Source organism: Apiospora marii, assembly GCF_038362585.1.
Source record: "Apiospora marii strain CBS 49790 chromosome Unknown utg000001l_segment0_segment0, whole genome shotgun sequence".
Taxonomy (NCBI): domain Eukaryota; kingdom Fungi; phylum Ascomycota; class Sordariomycetes; order Amphisphaeriales; family Apiosporaceae; genus Apiospora; species Apiospora marii.
Window position 1 is genome coordinate 3,491,031 of NW_027117372.1, and position 20,820 is coordinate 3,511,850.

The window sequence follows — 20,820 nt, forward strand, 5'->3', positions numbered from 1 at the left end:
AATAACAGCATGCTTGCCATATTTCTGCTCTTCAATGAGCCTACCTGATCTGTATTCATTACCATACTTCTCTCAATGCTGCCAAAATCCGTAAGAAAGTGAAATTGCCATCACTATTTTGACGAACTACTATTGGCCTTCATCATCTTCTCGCTTGCCGATCCAAGCTTCTCTCGTGAGCTGGCGTCGAGAAGGCCGTACCATTCCCTCAGATAGTCCACGTGCGTCGTCTCACCCTCTCCATACTCGACGGGCGGACCTCTAATCTGCGCCGGTTCGTTTTCCGTGTCGAAGATGGCCCAACTCGACGAGTCGTTTGTGCGGAGACCGTAGTCCTTGCCCCTGATTGCCAGCACGGTGAAGTTACGGAGTAAGACGACGTCGCCGGACTTGACCTTGGGCAGGGAGTCCTTGTGTGGGCGATATAACTGTACCAAAGTAACGCTGGATGCAATGGAGGGGTCGGTGACAGTGAACGTCATCTTGTACTCTCGAGGGCCTTTTGTAGCACGCTTTGGGTCGTCAGGCGACATCAAGGCCACAGCCAAGACATCAATCGATTTGCCGATATGATAGCGCAACACTTTCAACTCTGTGTAGTCGGGAATCGAGTCGTGGAGATGGCGGCGAATCTTCGCCTTGCACACAGGGATCGGATCAAGCTCTTCGCCAAATTTGGAGGTAGCCGGGGATGTCGAGAAGGCTTTACTCTGATCTCTTGAGCTAGACTTCGAGGGCACATTGAACGATGCCTTGGCAAGCTGGACGCTGGCATCACCTTTGTATTCCGGACTCATCTGAAAGCACATAGATCTCGTATGCGGCCGGGTTGATTCAGGCGTGGCGTCGCGCTTTCGGCTTGCTCTCCTAGATGCCATCGAGGCCCTCGCAAGCCTCACGCTGGGATCCGTGAAGGGGTCATCTCCCACTTCAACTGACGGGGTAGCTTGTCCCTTTGACTGCGGTCGCTTGTGCTGCACCATTGGGGTTTGAGCCGGCTTGACGGGCTCAAGTCGAGGAGCAGAGTCTAACCAAGATTGGGTGTTCGGTTGAATCATGTCGCTGGTTCGCTCCTTCTCCTGCGTAGGAGCTGGCAACGATGCCGAATCCTCGTTCACTGGCGAAGTGACCACCTCCACGGCCTCCTTGACGTGAGTGATACTGTGGCTCAATTCCTCATCCTCATCCTCGTCAATAGGCAAAGTGGCCGCCTCCACAGTTTCATTTGTGTGAGCGAAACTGTAACCCATTTCCTCTTCCTTTTCTCGCAATGCGGCTTGTAGAGCATCCTCCTCTGATGCGTCCCCAGCCTCTTCTTCCCATTCTTCTTCATCCTTTTCCCGTAATGAGGCTTGCAAAATATATTCCTCTGAGCCATCTTGGTCCATTTCGTCTTCTTCTTCTCCTTCTTCTCGCAACGCAGCCTGCAAAGCGTCCTCCACAGAGTCCTCTTCTTCCTCTTCCTCTTCCTCTTCCTCTGAGTTGTCAGAGTCCTCTTCTCGCAATGCGGCTTGTAGAGTATCGTCGTCAAAGGTCTCTTGAGACACGAAGTCCGATACACTGTCCTGCATTTGCGCATCAGACTCATGTTGGGATTGAGAGGGCTTATCGGGAACAGTGGTGTGGAATAGCTCCCGGTATGGGACTTGAGTGTCGAACACAGGCTCTGACAACTCAGTCGAAGTGGACGCTTGGGTCGCATTGACAGTCTCGGCAGTAGCTGCAGGATCGCCAGCCTCGATCGTGGACTCCTGTGTTTGCTCTGCTGCAGCGGCTACAGTGGTGACTACCTCCTTGACTTCCATGGCCACAACCTCGTCTCCGTCCTCGTCCTCGTCGGAATCTTGAAACTCGCCAGACTCTTGCAACTGAGGCTGTTCGACAAGCTGCGAGTCCAGTGGTGTAGGAAGTTGTCTCTCGGATGCCCTACTTTGTACCGTGGCAAAGTTTTGCTGAGCTGCAGCCTCGAGCTTATCGTCAAGCTGGTTCAACAAGTTAGGTTCTGTAGGGGGGAGGCGGAAAGACTACGCCAGAGGCACCGGAAGCTACATCGTCGTCGATTTTGGGCGAAGGCGCATGACTATGGTCCTTCACGCCCTCAGCATTCGCGGCTTGGTCATCCACGTCCCTTTGTGAAGGCGCATCGTCTGCTCGGAGATTCGCAGAGGCTCTGTCGTCGTCTTCTTCCATTTGTGTCCCTCCGATGGCAATGTTGTTCGCATCTTCCATGCTCGACTCGCCGAATTTCGAATCATGGAGATCTTCCTCCTTTGGCTCCAGTTGAGGGTGGCTTGTCTGGGCGTTTACAGTTTCCCTCTCCGCATCAGGCATAGGAACTTTGTCCTCGACCGGGAAAGCCACGGCCTTTGGTGCTTCTGGGTCTTCGCCAGCTTGCTCCATAGACTTGCTCTCTCTAGGTGAAGAAAGAGCCATCTGCTCTTCCTGTTCCTCGGCAATGTCCTTTGGCTTGACCAAAGGTGACTGCTCTTCAGCTACAGTAACCTTTTCATCTTGAGCATCTTCCATGTGAGCATCATGTTCATGATTGTCACTGGATTCCGACTGAAAATCTTCGTCCTCAGCATCGTCTTCCAATATGTCCTCGTCGTCATCAGAGATGATGTCTTCGTCGTCTTCGACTTCCTCAGAGCTATACTGAGGAGAACTGGGAGCAAGTTGTGAAACAGGTAAGGCCCGATGGGTTGCGGGTAGGACTGTCCTTGGCAAGGGCTGTGGTGCTGGCACTTCGTCATCTTCGTCATCCGATGATAACAAATCGATGACGACTGGCGCGGATTTGGTGCCCGAGGATGCTTGGCGCTGCTGCAATGGTGCATCTAGATCCATTGCATCCTCCTCCTCTTCTTCGTCGTAATCCAGTTCTTCGTCGTCCTCTTCGAATGGGCCATCCTCGTCTACGTCCCAATCCTCGCCGTCTCCATCATCAAATTCGGGCTCCAGACGGTGAGGTCGTAGATCTTCATCGTGGCTATCATCCTCATCGTCATTTGGGCCAACGTAGTTTCTGGTGTCATAGTCTCCACCTTTCTCGTTGTCATCGTATTCTGGCTCATCGTCGTCAGAATACTGTGCGTCCACTTCGTCTTCGTAGTCCTCGCCCTCAACGTTGTTCCATTCGGGGTGATTAGGTTGCAAAACATGCTCGGTCTCGAATGAGCTAGGCTCTTTAGCGTTGATGTCGGGCTCCATCTCACCTGCCTCTGCCTCACCGTCGCTGTTATCGATCACTAAAGCAGTATCAGGGGATTGACCATCGACACTGGCCGATCTCTTCTCGTGGCCCGAATCAGTAGACGCCTTAGTGTTGTTGATAGGAGCCCACAAGGAGGAACCCACGTGCTGGACAAGGTTTGCGGGGACATTATCCTGCGGCAGAAAAGGGTTCGTAGATGTGGAAGCCGGCTCGGGCTCGGGATAACTTGCTGGGGCTGGTGCTGAGAAAGGATTTGATGGCATACCATGATTAGAGCCTGTGCTAGCAGTGGCCTGCATGTCGAGCGGGGGATAATGAAAATCATGCTGATCTTGACGAGCATCCGATTGCATTGCATCGTAATGTGGCATTACTTCCGGTCCGCCGAAATCAAACCGAACAGCAGATAGATTGGAACCCAAGCCAGCTGCGTAGTCCGAAGGAAACGCCTCTGTTTGAGTAGCAGGATGTGTACCAGGCCCGGAACTGAGGTTTGGATCAACTTCGGGAACTTGTGGTGACCATTGTTGCTGTATTTGATTTCCACCCATGCCTAGATCAAAATCTATAGCTTGGGCGAAATGTGGTCTGCTTTCCTCGCCCATGGAGAGACCGACCTCTGTCCGAGGTTCTTCTCTGCTGATGGGAGCAAGGCTCCAATCCCCCGAGGTGGCACGTTGGTGGTCTTGATTTAGGAAACCACTGACATTGTCTGCTGGGGTATTCGCGCTCTGGACTGGCTGAAAAAAGTGCAGACTCGCCGTACTGGAACCATATCTAGCTGGAGGGCTCGGTAGGTCGATCTCCATGGTTTGACAGCCTTCGTCGGTCATTTGGGGGCGCTGGGGATGATGCGATGGACTGGGTCTGCTCGATTTGCTTGCAGCAGCTTCCTCCTCTTGCCCCTTTTCTGGCTCGATATCGGGCTGCGGTTCCGGTACCGGCTCGGGCTCTGAGTCCATCTCCGGCTCGGGCTCGGGCTCTGGACTGCGCTCTGGCGACTGGCTGGTATATCGCCATGCGCCGCTTTGTCGCCCAAATTTTGATCTCTTCCGGCCCCTGCCCCTAGCTCCACCATCCTCCTCAAACATGCTGAGCGCGTCCTCGAAGATGTCAAAGCCATCCTCGAACAACGACCCATATGATTCTTGCGCTCTCTTGATGAAAGCAGGCGATGCAAATTCGCCGTCGGCAAGTCTCTTTAATGACCTGCTCTTAGCTGGTGGCACTTTGAAGCTTGCTGGGAGGGCATATTCTACGTTCGGGGTCGGTGGAGCGGTTGGGGCCTCGACTGCGCCGGGTGCTGTGGGCTCTGACTGAGGAGCGGTTGATGACTGATCGATCTCGAGAATTTTCGTTTCGCCGGACGCGTTAAGCTTGGCCTGATTCCCCAAACGTGAATAAGTAGTCGCACAAGCCGGGGTTTGGTATAGTACTTACTTGAAGGCGCAGCTTCTGAGAGAACTTCAGCTGCCATTCATGCCCAGCGCTGGCAAGGCGAGTGTTTGTCGCCGCCGCCTCCCATTCCACGCCATCGAGACAGATGACAAGCTCGTCGCCACTCCCTATACCCGAGCCCGATACCTCCTTTGCAATGTGGCCGGCGAAGTTGACACGGATTTGGCCTTTGGGTCGTCTAAGGCGGTACTCAGGCTCTGCAATCGTGAAGGAGAGGGAGCTGGTCGTCGAGCTGTAGGGCCAGACGATGGTGACGACTCCACGCACTGTAGCGGTTTGGGCGGGCAGTTCGGGGTTCAGCTGCGCGATGGGGGTTGGCGCATGGTCGGTGAACGCCATCTTCGCTGACTTTGCAGCATTACGAGGCAACGGTATTCGTGTTGTATCGGATGAGGCTTTGCTTGATCGGTCCTTGTCAAGTGGCAGAGTCCCCAGTCCACCAAAGATGAGTTCCCTGCTTACCTGCACCTCCCCAAAGGCAAGCGCGTGGAAATTGTATCACAGGTTGTGACGAACAACCAGTATGACGTGATGGTGGTTGGGAGCTCAAACTAGCTCTCCCTGCGCGTAGACTAACCTAGGCCGACAGGTAACGGACGGGTGCAGCTTTGGAGCTGTCATTAGAAGTTGGCTTGGACGGGAAAATGACTGGAATGAATGATTCAAGAGTGAATTGAAAGCTGCCCTGCTTCCGGGAATTAGGTATCGATAAGAGCCCCGTAACGCCCAGCCTAAACAGCTTAAAGCTCACAGCTCCAGGGCTTAAAAAGCTGCCACGAGCACCGAAGAGCTCCACTGTGCGGGGCCGATTCAGTGACTTGTAGTGGTTACAGCTTCATCCGAAGCCAGCTAACAGCAATCCAACACCATTCATTGGCATTCTTGACATCAATCAAAGTGAGTTACCAAAAACAGTCCAACTAGCCAGCTTCCCTAGCGCATCAGTTTGCCGCAGCTGGCGACTGGTGTAGTAGATAGGAGCTTTGTCGGAACTGATGGATGGCTCCGATTCACTCAGATATTTCAGCTCTTAAACACTTCACCCCATACTTATGGTAATCCTGGTATCGTCTGGAGCATGATACCATTATCGACACGTGGGAGTCTCATCAAAATACATTTTCATGGGACGCCCCGGCTTTCGTTTGATCTATGATCGTCTCCATCGAATCAGTACCCAACATCCTTGAGGTGTTCAGGTGGATACTTCCGTTGCCTTAGGAATGGAGTGTATCCAGTTCGGTGGACAGCATCCCCGCTGCCCGTCATCTGTATGTAAACTCAACGATCAACATTGACATGGCACAATCCGCCATCGACAATGGGAACAGGGGAAAACAAACGCTGGGGAAACCGTAATTACACAAACAGATACCCTTATACGCTATGCAGTACAACGTAAAGAGCAATGGAGCAAACACGCGAACAAATGTTCAGAAATATGGTGGTTACCGACATTTTCTCCGCAAACGGGTTAGTCTTGCAGGCAGCAAGCAGTACGGTCGTACATTTTGATATGTTATGCCGCTTCGTAATTCTCAAAGTGATGGAATCCAATAAAGAAAGTTAAGCCCCCTCAGACCTCGTAGCACTTTGTCAACCACTTCCTATGATCAGATGACACCTGCGCTGCTCGAACATCAGTTCCATCCATGCGCGCAATCAGGGCCAATATTCTCCCTGACCGAACCTGATTTCTAAACCCAGGAGTTTGCAAGAAACTGCGAGGGAGCGGCAGCCTACCCTACCCTATGTTCTCTAACTCCGATTCCGAAGCCGAGACTAGGTCGGAGATGGATAGAGTAAACATCAGCTGTTCGGCGTTGATCTTACCATTAATAGGTAGTCAAGGTAACATGGCCATCTATAGCTGTAAGACTCGGCCAACCAGAGACCTGATGATATCTAGCCCGGGTCTCAATTGCGACGAAGGAGTCCGATCCACCCGACATGTAGTCTGTGTTCTTGGAAACACTTTGCGCGCTCTTTATGCTTTTACATCGCGTTGGAGAGCCAAGAAGAACGAATGAGACAAGAAAAAGAATTCCACCAGCAGTAGTTCCGAGGGCGCGAGCCAATGAGGCCTTTGGTAGATGAAAAGCCATGCTGTACATGACAAAGACTTATGCATGCTATAGATGGTTTCAACTTGTATTGGGGGATATCCAGGGAGATCATGAGTCAACTTCACCCTATGGCGATTGCCATTGCATTGGGTTTGTACTTAAGAGTATGATGTTCACGTCTTGGGGCTCATGGGCTTCCTCTTCTGACCCCATCTATATTGGAACCCGAAGACTCAGTTCGTGAGTGACACATACGATATTTCCCCTCGAACCTTCTAAGTCCCGTGAAGATGAACGTGCCAGGACCAAACATCGCCGACCTGCTTCGCCAGACCAGCGCCCGTGAGTTCGACGGCGACGAAGCCGCCCGCTTGACTGCAATCAAGGAAGCGCAGCGCCTGGTCAATCGGCTTCAGCTACCTGCGGAGCGTGGCTGGGAGCTTGCCATGGAGAACTGGGTTGTCCTTGGGGCTCTGCAGACGTTCATTGACCTGGACATTTTCGAGCGCTGGAACGACGCTGGCGGAGGCCAGGTGTCCTTGGAGGACTTGTGCAGGCTGGCAAACGCGGATGTTGATCCGAAACTCCTCGGTAGGTATTGCGGTCTTCCGTCACGTCATTCCTATGATGCTCTCGCTCACCTTGTTCTGCCGTGCAGTAGTCGTCATCTCTTTTTCTTTTTCACAATGCAGTGTACTGATATGGGATTGTGACAGTGAGATTGTGCCGTCTATTGGCAGCCAAAGACTTCATCGAAGAGGTTGCTGAGGAGCAGTATAAGCCCACTGAATTCAGCTTATGCTTGGGGGACAAGGAATCTCCCCAGGGGGTATGGATCCAAGGCGGGTGAGTTGAGCTTTTGACCCCTGGACCGGCGAGTTGCCTAGAAGGCACGAAGGTCAATTCACTTCTTGTAACCATATACCAACACCCCTTGTGTATACCAGAGTCGGTTCAGCTTAGGTCCAGGCTTCTTATCTAATACATCCTCAGTCACGACCATTTCAAGTACGAAGGCTTGGACTACCTTTCGCGCTTCCTGCAAGAGACATCCTACCAGAATCCCATCGATGAAGGCAACACATGCTACCGGCTTGGCTGTCCCGAGAACCTGGATATGTGGGCCCGCTGCTCAGCCAAGCCGGAACTCCAGGCAAGCTTCAGCGTGTGGATGGACAACTGGACAAGCTACAAAACGCACTGGACCACCTACTATGACACCAGCATACTGCTGAGTTGCGATATCGACCCCTCTGCCCCTATCCTGGTCGACATCGGGGGCAATAGGGGTCACGATATCTCTCTGTTCCGGGCGCGCCACCACGCCGACATACCCACGAGGTCGCTCGTGTTGCAGGACCGTCCTGAGGCCCTCGCCCTGGCCGAAGTGGATCGCGACAAGATCTGCATCATGCCGCACGACTTTCTGACGCCCCAGCCGGTCCGAGGCGCCCGGGCGTACATGTTCCACGCCATTTTCCACGACTGGTCCGACGACAAGTCTCTCGTGATCCTGAAGCACACCGCCGCCGCCATGAAGCCGGGCTATTCGCGGCTGCTGATTGTGGATGTGGTGCTTCCGGCCATGGGCGCCAGCGCGATCCAGGCGGGCTTGGACGTGTCCATGATGGGGCTTCTTTCCGCCAAGGAGCGGACGCAGAGGATGTGGGAAGAGTTGTTGTCTGGCGCTGGTCTCAGGATTTTGAAGATCTGGAAAGATCCTAAGCGCCTTGAGTCTGTCATCGAGGCCGAGCTGGAGTCCTCTGGATAGAGATAACTTGGAGTAAGCGGCAAAAGCTGGCTCGAAAGCCTCACCTGTTGGCTGCTTGCGTTGCATACGGTGGAAACATATGCTATATTGAAACTATTTGGCATCCAATTGAAATTGTGAGGAACAACGTCGACTTTCATCACAAGCACCGGAACCAGAAAAATTTTCACCATGAACACGAGAAGTACACTACTCCAGCTGCTTCATCACAAAGGGGATTTGGGCACCAGTAACACTAAGATCCTTCGATGGGTCGTACCTCTCGAGACTTTCCAACGGGCCGTACTTCTCACAGAGGTACAGGATGTCATTGTATGCGCTGACGGCATGTTAGTAAATGGTTACCTATCACGCATTTCGGTACTCACATCTGTCGCGACTGGCTACCAGGATGCCCAGCAGAGTCGGTGAGATAGGGGTGGATAGAGTAGAGCCGATTGCGGTCATCCCACTCCTCTACTGGCTCAGATGGCTCAACGTGTCTCTGGTACATGCGCATGTACACCGGCGAGTTGAAGTAGTATGCCCATGAGCATCTCCAAGTCCCAAACTCCATTTCGTTATGGGCGTAGGTGCATCCCGGGTCGAAGATGATGGTCTCGCCAGTTTCCATATCAATACCTACATTCCTCTCCCAGAGATCACCGTGTACCAGCGCCGGTGTGATCTGACGCCCTTCGGTTTGCAAGACGCCTAGTAGCCGGGGAATGACGGCGTTGATAAGTTGGCGACTTGCTGCATCCAACGCTGGCCATACGCCATTTGTCTCGTTATCGTAACCGATAACGTCTTGAAGCTGGTTGGTGAAAGATTTCGCCCAGCTCGTCTCCCAGTTTACCGTTCTTTCCATGATACCAATGACCGTGGGGACCGAGTATCCAAAGAGGCCATTAGGTGAAGTCAAGCTGTGCATCTCTGCTATCTTGGCAGCGAAGCCTGCTGGCTCTGGTGCTGTAGACAGGTCCATGTCGTGGAAATCACCCAGAAAGAAGTATACCGTTGCGTCCCCATTGATATACTTGCCCCAACCAGTTGCTAGCGGAACCAGACCAGGGCAGGCATTGCCTATGTCATTGGCTGACTGGAACTCCCCATTCACTAGAGCTCGTGCTCCCTTCCCAACGATGCACTGTATCCTCGTCAATTGACTGTCTAGTCACCACACTCAAGGGAGGCGTGCCTTCAGAAAGTATCGTTTGAGTGTTCCGCCGCGCAGTATGGTCGACACCTTGGCGGTCTTAGTCCAGGCAGATATGCCACATGATTCCGCAGAGACGACCCGAGTACCTTCAGGCATGACTGACACCAGTTAAATATCAGAAATTGCGAGTATACGGCAGGGAAGAGGGCGAGGAATACCTTTGGTAACGTTCTTATGGAGGGGGAAATTCCCCTCAATTCCCTCCTCCCACGCATCGTCTGCTGACATACTTCGCTGCTTCGTAGGCTAAGATGTAACGCTCGACAGAACGACAGACCCGATGTTGTTCTAAAGGGGGAGATTGCTTTGCAGTATAGCTACTGACAAAACCGAGGAATGGAGCCTGAAATCATGTAGCTTCACACCTGCGAGTTCGTCTCTCCGTCCCCTCAATCAGTTACGCGCCGAATGGGCTCGAGATAAGCGCTTGGCTTGAGGGGGCGGGCTCCTGCAGCTGAAGGCGCCTGACAGGGGTCGGTGAGGTGTGATCAATCAAGTTGGTGATAAGGCTGCCTCCGCCCCCAGATTCCTTTCCCACCACAAGCACGGGATCTCATGGGGTTCATTTCTTTTTGTCTTCACAAAGTACGCGTTTTCGTCTTAACATTATCCCGCGATACTAATTAGAACAAATGAACTTGGAGTTGGCTATGATTGCCCGCGTACTTAGTTGCTGAAGTATCGTTGCGCAGGAAATTGCCGTCCTGCAGATCCCTGCCATTCACACTCCAACCAACGCTGCTACCCGAACAGTGCTGACCCGAAACTCCCAAAAAGTCCTACATACATCTGCGTACATGTTATCGAGTACCCCGCCAACCACAAGCTTCCAACACGCAGCCCCTCGAGTCCAATATAAGGCAGCGCCTCTAGCCAAGGCTTAGGATGGTGGGTTGAACGGAGCGAATCCAGCCCACAAAGACACATGGCATTATACTAATGACGGCCGATAGTTTCGCAAACTTTCCACTTTCAGACAGAAAAAGAGTAACCGAGAGAGTCTCACCCGGGAAAACAGTCAATTTGTCTCGAATGTATTGGCAACACCGTCGGGTTCCAGCTCTACCCTGAACGTGGTCAATGAATCCAGGCCATCCATATCTTCTCTTCCGCAAGGTTCAGCTGTGACAACCCGAAGGGCCAGCGGATCTGAGCCGGGGCCGCTTGGGCTGAACGTCGTGTACACACCCGAGAATGGCCACAAAGCAGACATCGTATTCATCCATGGCCTTGGTGGGACAAGTCGGCTCACTTGGTCCAAGCATAAGAACCCCGACCTATTCTGGCCGCTGACCTTTCTGCCACTTGAGCCCGATATCTGCCTCGCTCGTATCCTCACTTTTGGATACAACGCCAATCTTCGAAAGACCGGGCAAATATCCACTTCGGTCCTGGACTTTGCTAAAGAGCTCCTATTCGATTTGAAATACGGCAAAGATGGACAAAAAGGAGAGCTACACATGGGAAGAGTGAGTAGACGCGAGGTCTCTGTAACCGGATGGAAAGTCTCACCGGATTGCAGGTGCCTTTGATCTTTGTGGTCCACAGCATGGGGGGCCTCATCATTAAAGAGGTGAGCCCCAAAAGATCTCTACTACGCGCTGACAGTGTGCTAATACATCACAGGCATACATGCAGGGCCAGAATGATCCTGAGTATGAGTCGATAATCAAAGCGATTTCTGCAATCACTTTCATTGCCACGCCCCACCGTGGAACACATCTAGCAGAGACCCTGAATCGTATACTACAGTCGAGCATGATTACCAACTCGAAGCAATATGTGCTCGAACTGGCAAAAAACTCGCCTACGTTACAGAAGCTCAACGAACAGTTCCGTCACATTGCACCGAAACTTGACATCATTTCATTTTATGAGACCGAACCAACTTCGATTGGGTTAAAGAATGCCCGAGTCGTAAGAATTGACCACAACCTGTCACTAGGCTGTAGCTGACTGAAGCCAGATGGTACTAGAGAAAGACACTTCGGTTCTTGGCTATCCTGGCGAGACTTCGAGGGCTTTGATTGCTGATCATCATGGTGTGTGCAAATATGACAGCCCGGATGACCCAAACTACATTGCAGTCAGGAATGTCATCAAGTCACTTGTCAGCAAGATCATAGCTACGAGTAAGAGCGACGGTGGCAACGAGCTATCCGCTAGCATCAAACCTCGTAAAGATACATGCGACTTGCAGTCGGCATTGGCTATCCACGAAATGCCAGAGACCGACTACATCTTCCACCGGGATCTTTGGACGGAAGGGACCTGTGAATGGGTGGCCCAGAATGCAACCTTCGCTGAATGGAACCTCTCGATCCCGACGGTGCCACGGATTCTATGGTTAAAGGGGGGCCCTGCAACCGGGAAGTCGGTCCTGTCTTCTTTTATCATCAATACCCTGGTCGAGTCCGGCGCTTTATGCCAGTACTTCTTTATGAGGTTTGGGGATCCAAAGAAGAGAAGTACCAGCGTCTTGTTACGATCTCTCGCATACCAGCTCTCCCGGGATTTACCGGAGTTTTCGCAACAGCTTGAAGAATTAGTCAGTGAGGCCATCGACCTCCCCAATGTCAGCCCTAGGCTTCTATGGGAGCGTATATTCAGATCGATGCTACGCAACTTGGAGAGCCCAAGTCCCATTTACTGGGTTATAGACGGGCTCGACGAAGCGGAGGATCCTCAAGGGGTGATAAGGCTTTTATCTGACATTACCTTTGTCCAAGTTCCCCTTCGGATCTTGTTTGTGGGTCGTGTTACGCCGTCAATAACGGCTGCTTTCCAGCGACTTCCGGAAGACTTGAAGTGTGCATCCATCGACATAGATGTACAACAAGAAGACATAAGACACTTTGTGCAGCAAGAACTGAGCATGCCTGGGGACAATGAACTCAGAGAAAGAGTCTCCAACAGGGTTGTTCAAGGGGCACAAGGCAATTTTCTTGTAAGTTTCAGACAAGGAAGTATTTCGCCTTGTTAACTATGCTGACGTGGACAAAAGTGGGCGCGGCTGGCCATCAACAGACTGAGTAGATGCCACAAGCAGTCTCAAGTTGAAGCGACTTTAGAAGACTTTCCTGTGGGAATGGAGGCCCTATTTGACCGGATGGCAACATCGATTGCGAATCTCGATTCGCCGGAAGCTCGAGATCTAGCGGAGAAGATCGTCGGTTACGTCAGTTGTTCTTTGAGAAAGCTGACCGTCTCGGGCTTGTCGCAAGCGCTTGGTGAGGACGAATCTGACATTCTGGATCTTCAAAGCTCCATCGTCGAGCTTTGCAGCGGATTTGTGACCGTCGATAATGGCGGCGACGTGTCTCTAATCCATCAAACAGCCCGCGAGTACCTCATGAGCGACACACCTCGCCCTTTCCGCATCAATCCCAAGATTGCACATGAGCGGCTATTCTTGAGCTGCATGGCGTGCCTTCGAGTTCATGGACTACGAGCGAAGGTAGCTAAAGATCAAGTGTCAGACTTCGTCGAATATGCATCACTTTACTGGTCATCCCACCTTTTGCTTGCCCCGATCGGAAGCGAAGATGTGGCTGCGGAGCTCAAGGGCTTCATGACCAGCCAATCAGTACTGACCTGGATACATATTTTGTCCAGGTCGAAGCAATTACGAGTTTTGGTACAGGCATCCAAAAGTATTTCGAAATATGTGGCCAAACTGAAGATGTTGCATAGCTCACAAGAAATGGAAGCAGACTTTATCATACAGCAAACCTTACTTGAGAGCTGGGCTGTAGATCTTCTAAAGATAGTGGGTAAATTTGGGCCCAACCTCACGAGAAGACCCGATTCGATCTACAAGGCTATTCCGCCTTTCTGTCCTCGGAATTCGGCCATCTTCCAGCAGTTTGGGAAGGTGGAAAGCAGGAACCTGTCTGTGAAAGGCCTCAACGATTGGGATGACTCTCTTACTCGGATATCTCTTGGCTTTGGTGCCTACACATCATCGATACGGACCGCGGGGAACCTAATCGCTATACTAGCAACACCCGGTAATGTGTCCATCTTCGACTCTGGCACCTTTGAAGAGATATCTGCAAGTCCTTTCAAGCATGGCGAGCGAGTTTACAGTATGGAGTTGAGCGCCAGCTCAGCTACACTCGTCACATATGGTTACCGGACCACAAGAGTGTGGGACATCTCCACTGGAGAGTGCAGATTCACTATTGCCAACATTGAGTCGAAGCCTCGACCACTGACAATGCTTCTGACCAACCACAGCAAGAAGCTACTGGTTGGTTTTGATGACAGACACGTCAGATCACTCAGTCTCACAGAAGATTCTCCTGGCTGGCAAGTATATGCTGAGCTGGAGGAGCCAGAGCTAGAGGGCCATTTCTTGAACTCTGCGAATTTCATGGCCACGAACGGTGATGGCAGCCTGTTTGCTGTTGCTTACAGAGGCCATCCGCTCTCGGCATGGGAAACAGAGGGTCCTACTCATCTTGGCCATTGCTGGCGTAAGCGGGACGAGTTGGCTCGCGGTGAAGTGATTGACGCGGTCTGGAATCCTACGTCTCCTGAGGTACTCGGAGTTTATATCGAAGGGGTCGTCTTCAAATGGCTCCCATATGAAGACTTGGTAAATGAGATCCAGGTTGGCGCATCTAAAATCGCCATCAGCAGCGACGGAAACCTCTTCATCACCGGCGACGTGCATGGAACAGTCAAGGTGTTTAACACGTCGGATCTAGGACTCCTCTATCAACTTGGCTGCCCAGATACGGTCCTTGGGCTAGCATTTAGCCCAGATTCCCGGCGATTCTACGATATTCGAGGCTATTATGCCTCCGCTTGGGAGCCGAATGTGTTGTTGCGGTTAAGCGAACAGGCAGATGCGAACTTCGAGACCGCGAGCGATAGTGTCAGTCTGGTTCCAAGCACCATACAGACAACTCAATCTTCGTTTAGGGTTGACTCTATCACGGCGCTAGCCGCAGACCATCAAGGCCGGTATTTTGGTACCGGTACAGAAAAGGGGACCGTGAACATATATGATTCAGAGGGAAGAATCATCGAAGAAGTCCATGTCTCTCGCGGACTACTCAGCATCGAACATATGGCATGGAGCAGTGATGGAAAGCTGCTCTGCTTCACGAATGCCAGTAAACAGTTGTTCGTCTATTCAGTCGCACAGGAACTAGACCACAGTCCCGTCACGGATAAACTTTTCGAGCTGTCTTTGAGAATGGCTTCGAATGGACCTATCCTGCAGGTACTATTCGATCCCAATTCAAGTCACATCGTCATCCATACCCAGTCAAGACTTCATCAGGTCTCGGTAGAATCTTCAAGCATCAGTTCTTCATTAGAGTTGGAGGCAACTGAATGCCGATGGACATTGCATCCTCAAGATTCGAACCTTGTCATCGGATTTTCTCCTAGGGTGGCTTACTTGGTACACTGCAAACACTTCAGTCTGAAGGCCTACCGGTATGATCTTCCAGATCTACCTAGCGATATACCCCTTCCCTCAAAAGACCATCACCAAAAGGTCGAGCGAGTTTTGGCTTCCTCTGATCGCCGAAATATCTTGGTCCAGCTGCATCTACGCAAACCAAAGTGGGATGGGAGAACACTTCTCTATTTCCCCTTAACCGCTTTCTCATGGACACGATCAGGAGATGCAAACGATGCGCTTCCAACGAAGCTAGTACCTCTTTGTATCCCATCCTACATTTCCTCGGACATTGCACTTGGTCTCTCATTCCTGTCCCAGAACAGACTTGTGTATATGTCCAAGAACTTTGCAATCTCGACTCTTCGAATTGCACCAGGCTCGGATTGGTCGTCAGCCGAGAGTTCGAATCCTATCCAGATGCATAAGGCCACGAAGGCTCGTACGAATCCCGCCACTGAGCTTTTCGCACTGCCTAGGGACTGGATTAGTAGAGAATGCTTATCAATGAGCACTGTTTGGGCGAAAGGGAAATCTTTCATATATCCACGGAATGGCGAGGTCTCGGTGGTACGAAGCAGTGGCCTGGCTTAGGGTGAACAACTTTGGCCAGGGGGCGCTCGCAACAGTTACGATCTATTTCCTCCTCTAACCCCTAACATTTGTGTTTCCTCGATCTAAGTTGTCTGTTTGTCTTGCGTTCTCATATTCATCAGTTAAATAGAACACCTCAAAAAATGCACATCGAACCCTACTGGCTAGGTTGATCTTCATCATACGCCTCGCTAATGTACCCTTGTCAATACACAACATCCCGCATATTTGGGTGTGCGGGGTTCGTACAGGGGCTCCCCCCCATCTCATGACAGTGTTCGGTCAAGTTCTCTCAGCACCCGTGCGTTGCCAACTCAACTGCTGATTTTCTTGGTAATTGAAAATGCCTCAAGTCACGCCTGTAGATGATATGGAAGCCCAAGAAGCCCATAGCGACCAAGATGCAGTGCAGGTGCAGGTGCCTTACAGTGCATTCAGCAATGCGGAGAAGTGGTGCATCGTTTGCATCGTCTCGTTTGCAGCATGGTTCTCTACCGTGAGCAGTTTCATCTACTACCCAGCTTTGCAACTTCTTTCCGAGTCACTGCAAGTTTCGGTTGACAAGATCAACCTGACCATCACTTCATACATGGCGATTGCCACGATAGCCCCAACATTGGTTGGAGACGCCGCGGACGTCATGGGTCGCCGACCTGTCTACATCGTGATCTTTGGGATATACATTGCGAGCAACATCGCTATAGCTCTGGTGAAGACGTATTCAGCTCTGTTAGGCCTCCGAATCTTGCAAGCTTTGGCGATATCTGGTACAAGACTCCCATGAAAGATCTTTTGATGACTGAAACTCAAACTAATGATGTCTCGGAACCAGGAACATTCTCAGTGGCATACGGCGTGATAACTGATGTTGCATCTCCTGCCGAGAGAGGGACATTTGCCAGCGCTGTGTCTTTCGCGTAAGAGGGCGACTATGTGATGTATGAAGCTGTTATCTAACGCTATACCGTTTTTTGTATAGGAGCACGATCGCACCAAGTATTGGCCCAATCCTTGGCGGGGCCCTGTCTTACGCGGCTGGCTGGACGTGGATCTTTTGGTTTCTGGCAATAGCGTCGAGTGTATGCCTGTTGTTGATGGTCTTCATGCTGCCTGAGACATCACGGAGGATCGTTGGGAACGGGTCAATACGACCCCCCAAACATCTGCGATTGCCGACCCCTACCTTGATGCGGCATTGGAAGGAAGAAGAAGGAGGAGGCTGTGAACCAGCCACAGTGTGGGAGATACCGAACCCTCTCAAGTCCTTGCGCATCCTCGTGCGCAAAGATAACGCCACCGTCATCCTCGCTTGTGGCATTCTATACGTTATCTACACGTGCGTAAATGCGTCTCTGTCGGTATTGTTCATCGATATTTACGGGCTAAATCAATGGCAAGCCGGTCTGATTTACTTACCGTTTGGCCTGGGCGGGACGGTATCGACATTCTTCTCTGGCCCGTTGCTAGACAACGCTTACCGTAAGGCGAGGGCCCGGCGTGGGCTTCCCACCAACAAAGCTTCTGGGGACGACTTGGACAGTTTCCCCGTTGAAAAGGCACGGATTGGTGTCATCTGGGTGCCCATGGTTCTAACGACCATATCGGTAGTGACCTTCGGGTGGGTGTTACAACTTCGTAAGGTCAGTACATTGTCCAGACCCCCTGAAAACATGCTTATATAACCGTCTGTTGCAGAACATTGCAATTCCTCTCTTCCTGCAGTTTGTTGCTGGTCTAAGCATGCAGCTAGACTTTAGTGTGAGCTATTCCATCTGATTATCGCATTAAACTTGAAAATGCTCATCAAACTCAGATATATAACACTTTACTCGTGGATAAGAATCATAGAACACCAGCAGCTGCACAAGCTTCGAGTAATATCATACGATGCACGCTTGCGGCAATCGTTATTGCTTTCATGCAGGACATGCTAGATGCTATGGGCATTGGTTGGACATTCACTTTTCTTGGGGGCATGTGTGTTGTTGCCACTGGGTTGTTGCTGCTTGATTACCATATGGGAACTTCGTGGCGCCAGGATAGCTTGAAAGGATTGAGGGCAGAATGATTTGTCGCGTGATGCTGTTTGTATCATATGTAGACATTGTTGCTATTAGTGTATACTAGAAAGCTTTCACCCGCTGAACGTACTGGCTGGCATATCTGGAATCCTGGTTCCATATGTGTTTGCTCAAAATGGAAACTGTTTGACCTACATGTACTTTTGTTTGCTGCAGCACAAAAATGTATGACGTATTGGTCAGGGGTTATATAATAGGCCGATGATTTGGGGAATGTTGGTTGGTCAGGGGCGGCGATGAAGGAGGGTGGGCGGCACAAACAAGAATGCATTTGGGGTACAAACCGCAACCCACAACCGCTTCTAGGACCTCTGCCCCCTCAAGCACCTCAATCATTACATATATCATCCCATGTTTTGCACCATGAAACCGGATCAGAGGACCTGGGAAGAGCTCGCGGCTGACAAACGAGCAGCCACTCTTGAAAAGATCCCTGAGTCCTGGAGACTGAGCAAGCATGACCTTTCAGATGCCAAGAAACAGCGAGACCTGACGGGACCTTTTATTTGCAAGTTCTTAACCGAGGGAGAGATTGCGATTACGGCCCAAAGTACCACCCAGATTGCCTCAGAAATCCAGGCCGGGCATCTGAGTGCCGTTCAGGTCACGACAGCCTTTTGCAAGAGGGCAGCCATCGCCCATCAAATTGTATGCTCACCCGGACCTTTGCCATTTCCTGCTAATGCGACCGATTGCAGAACCACTGTCTTCATGAAATATTCTTTGATCAGGCAGATGAGCGTGCGAGGCAGCTCGACGCCTATTTCGCTCAACATGGCAAAACCTGCGGGCTGCTGCATGGGGTTCCCGTCAGTCTGAAGGATCAGTTCCACGTCAAAGGTATTGACACGACAATGGGCTATGTTGGTTGGATCGGCAGCAATCTGGGCATCAAACACCCTGAGCAGGCCCATCGACTAGAGAGCCAAATCACTACCGAGCTTCTCACCCTTGGCGCCGTGCTCTACTGCAAGACGAGTCTTCCGCAGACTCTCCTCTTTGGGGAGACAAAGAACAACATCATTGGCCAGACTCTGAACCCACTCAACCAGCACCTCCCCTGTGGCGGCTCCTCGGGTGGCGAAGGTGCTATACAGGCCCTTGGAGGCAGCACCTTGGGAGTCGGGACTGACATAGGGGGCTCCGTACGCATCCCGGCAGCTTTTAACGGAGTATTTGCGCTCAAACCCACCCCTGAGAGGGTCTCTTACCGAGAGGTCGCCAACGCCAACCCCGCTCAAAATACTTACCGCTCCACTGTTGGTTTCCTGAGCACGTCGCTCGATGGCTTGAAGCTCATTTTTGGCTCCGTGCTCTCCACCGAGCCATGGCTGCGTGACCCTGCAGTGGTCCCTATGCCATTTCGAAAACAAGTTGTCGAAGACCTTCTGTCTCGAGTTGAGACTGATGGCTCGGCGAAGGCGTCGACTAGGCCCCTGAAACTAGGGGTTTTATGGACAGATGGTCAAGTCGGTCCCCATCCGCCAGTCACGCGAGGGCTACATATGGTTGTGGATGCAGTCAAAAGGCGGGACACAAGGCATGCCATTTCTCGTCTTCTTATACGAGGCAATGCGTGGGTGTACTAATTCCATTGAGACTAATGATCATTATAGGTAGTCGATTGGGACCCCCCTTCGCAATCAACAGCCAACAGCAAGTCTCAAACTCACAGGCCAGGTTATTTCGGACAGTATCCACAACCGCTCTCGCATCATTGCTGAAGACAGTAAAGCTGTCCAGCAAGTTCAACACGACATCAGCCATTAAGCGCCAGATGACCGCGCGAAAGAAGAAGGGGGCCAATGTCCGGTTCTCAAGGTAGTTCCTCTGGCTACTGGAAGTACAGATAGAACGATAAAGAGTCTGCTGGCTATAGCAGAAGCTCTCCATCTGAAAGTCTGCTCGCAGGTATTTGGTCGATATTTGCACGATGCCGTCGTCCAGTTGCGCCCATTTGCTCATAATAGCCAGATCGTCGATTTCGAAAGTTATCTTCGGCTTTTCTCGCTGCATTCTAGAGATCGTGTTCTCGAGAACAGCTTTCTGAGCCTTGAGCTTCTGATTGCTCTCAAGAAGCCTCTGTACATCGCTACAGACCTTCGATATCGCTTCCTGGATCTTGCGGTTCGCGTCCAATCTTGTTTCGTGCAGATTTTGACCATCATCATCGTCGTGAGGCTGTCCAGTATCACTTTTGGCCGAAGAGATAAATCTCGTTTGTTCCAGTTCCTTTGTGCGTACCTCAAGTTGCGCTTTCAAAACGTCAAGAAGTCTTGCTTCGCTCTCTGCTTCCGATTGCTGAAGAACCTCGTTCTCTTTCGCAAGTTGTTGATTCTGTCGCTTGAGAATCGCGTTCTCGCTCATGAGGCGTCCAGCCAGGGTTTCATCCGCCATTTGGATCTTGTGGTGGAGATCAGCTTGCTCGGCATGTACAATTCTCGAGAGGGAGATCCGGGAAATGTAACTACATCCAGCTCGTTTCTTATCTACCTTTGCTGTAAGACTCACACCGAGCAGCGCCGTGACTCACACCTACAATACTCATACTATCCATAATATTCTATCCCTAATTATGCACAATGGTGCCAAACAACCGACATTGCGTCGCACTACTTTGCCCATCTCTATACAAGTTGCCTACCCGGCTACCTCCTATTACGTCCGGCCAACACTACCAAAAGCGCGCTCACAATTGAATAGGTTACTGTTTCCTCATCTACTTTAGCAAGTCAAATATGCACTTCAGTACATGTCATTTACTCTTCATTCTCAATATGTTGGCCTATATCGTCGATAGCATCTCTGATACCATGTTATCTTGTAGTGTAACCGATCAACATGCGAGCACCGGAACTTTGCAAATAGAACAGTGGCTGGGTATCAAAGTTCATATCGCTATTATTAAGCAGTGCCATCTGGGCTCTGTTGTATTTGACTTCAACTGCATCCAAATTTGGAACTGCAAGAAGAGAATATGTGGTAAAGCATTCGCTCGCTTTGGTAATCATGCTGCGCT

The 20,820-nt window shown here is 51.2% G+C and overlaps 5 protein-coding genes across 5 annotated transcripts; 2 read left to right on the plus strand and 3 right to left on the minus strand.

Annotated features, from left to right (window-relative positions):
- Positions 1–113: 113 nt before the first annotated feature.
- On the minus strand, positions 114–5,011 carry PG985_001138 (uncharacterized protein; the record flags this gene model as incomplete). Its single annotated transcript, XM_066820907.1, has 3 exons — positions 114–1,982; positions 2,050–4,596; positions 4,655–5,011. The coding sequence occupies 3 exons, from the start codon at positions 5,009–5,011 to the stop codon at positions 114–116; spliced, it is 4,773 nt and encodes a 1,590-aa protein (XP_066691786.1).
- A 2,017-nt stretch (positions 5,012–7,028) lies between these two features.
- Positions 7,029–8,509, plus strand: PG985_001139 (uncharacterized protein; the record flags this gene model as incomplete). Its single annotated transcript, XM_066820908.1, has 3 exons — positions 7,029–7,329; positions 7,479–7,584; positions 7,732–8,509. The coding sequence occupies 3 exons, from the start codon at positions 7,029–7,031 to the stop codon at positions 8,507–8,509; spliced, it is 1,185 nt and encodes a 394-aa protein (XP_066691787.1).
- A 189-nt stretch (positions 8,510–8,698) lies between these two features.
- Positions 8,699–9,806, minus strand: PG985_001140 (uncharacterized protein; the record flags this gene model as incomplete). The annotated part of the gene is made up of 3 exons (XM_066820909.1): positions 8,699–8,828; positions 8,878–9,638; positions 9,738–9,806. The coding sequence occupies 3 exons, from the start codon at positions 9,804–9,806 to the stop codon at positions 8,699–8,701; spliced, it is 960 nt and encodes a 319-aa protein (XP_066691788.1).
- A 789-nt stretch (positions 9,807–10,595) lies between these two features.
- Positions 10,596–19,390, plus strand: PG985_001141 (NACHT and WD domain-containing protein; the record flags this gene model as incomplete). The annotated part of the gene is made up of 13 exons (XM_066820910.1): positions 10,596–10,598; positions 10,664–11,179; positions 11,233–11,283; positions 11,337–11,627; positions 11,677–12,657; positions 12,715–15,616; positions 16,074–16,487; positions 16,553–16,637; positions 16,700–17,360; positions 17,416–17,478; positions 17,534–17,697; positions 18,182–18,449; positions 18,500–19,390. 13 exons carry the CDS (start codon positions 10,596–10,598, stop codon positions 19,388–19,390), a joined length of 7,290 nt encoding a protein of 2,429 aa, XP_066691789.1.
- An 11-nt stretch (positions 19,391–19,401) lies between these two features.
- On the minus strand, positions 19,402–20,198 carry PG985_001142 (uncharacterized protein; the record flags this gene model as incomplete). Its single annotated transcript, XM_066820911.1, has 2 exons — positions 19,402–19,436; positions 19,475–20,198. 2 exons carry the CDS (start codon positions 20,196–20,198, stop codon positions 19,402–19,404), a joined length of 759 nt encoding a protein of 252 aa, XP_066691790.1.
- Positions 20,199–20,820: the final 622 nt, after the last annotated feature.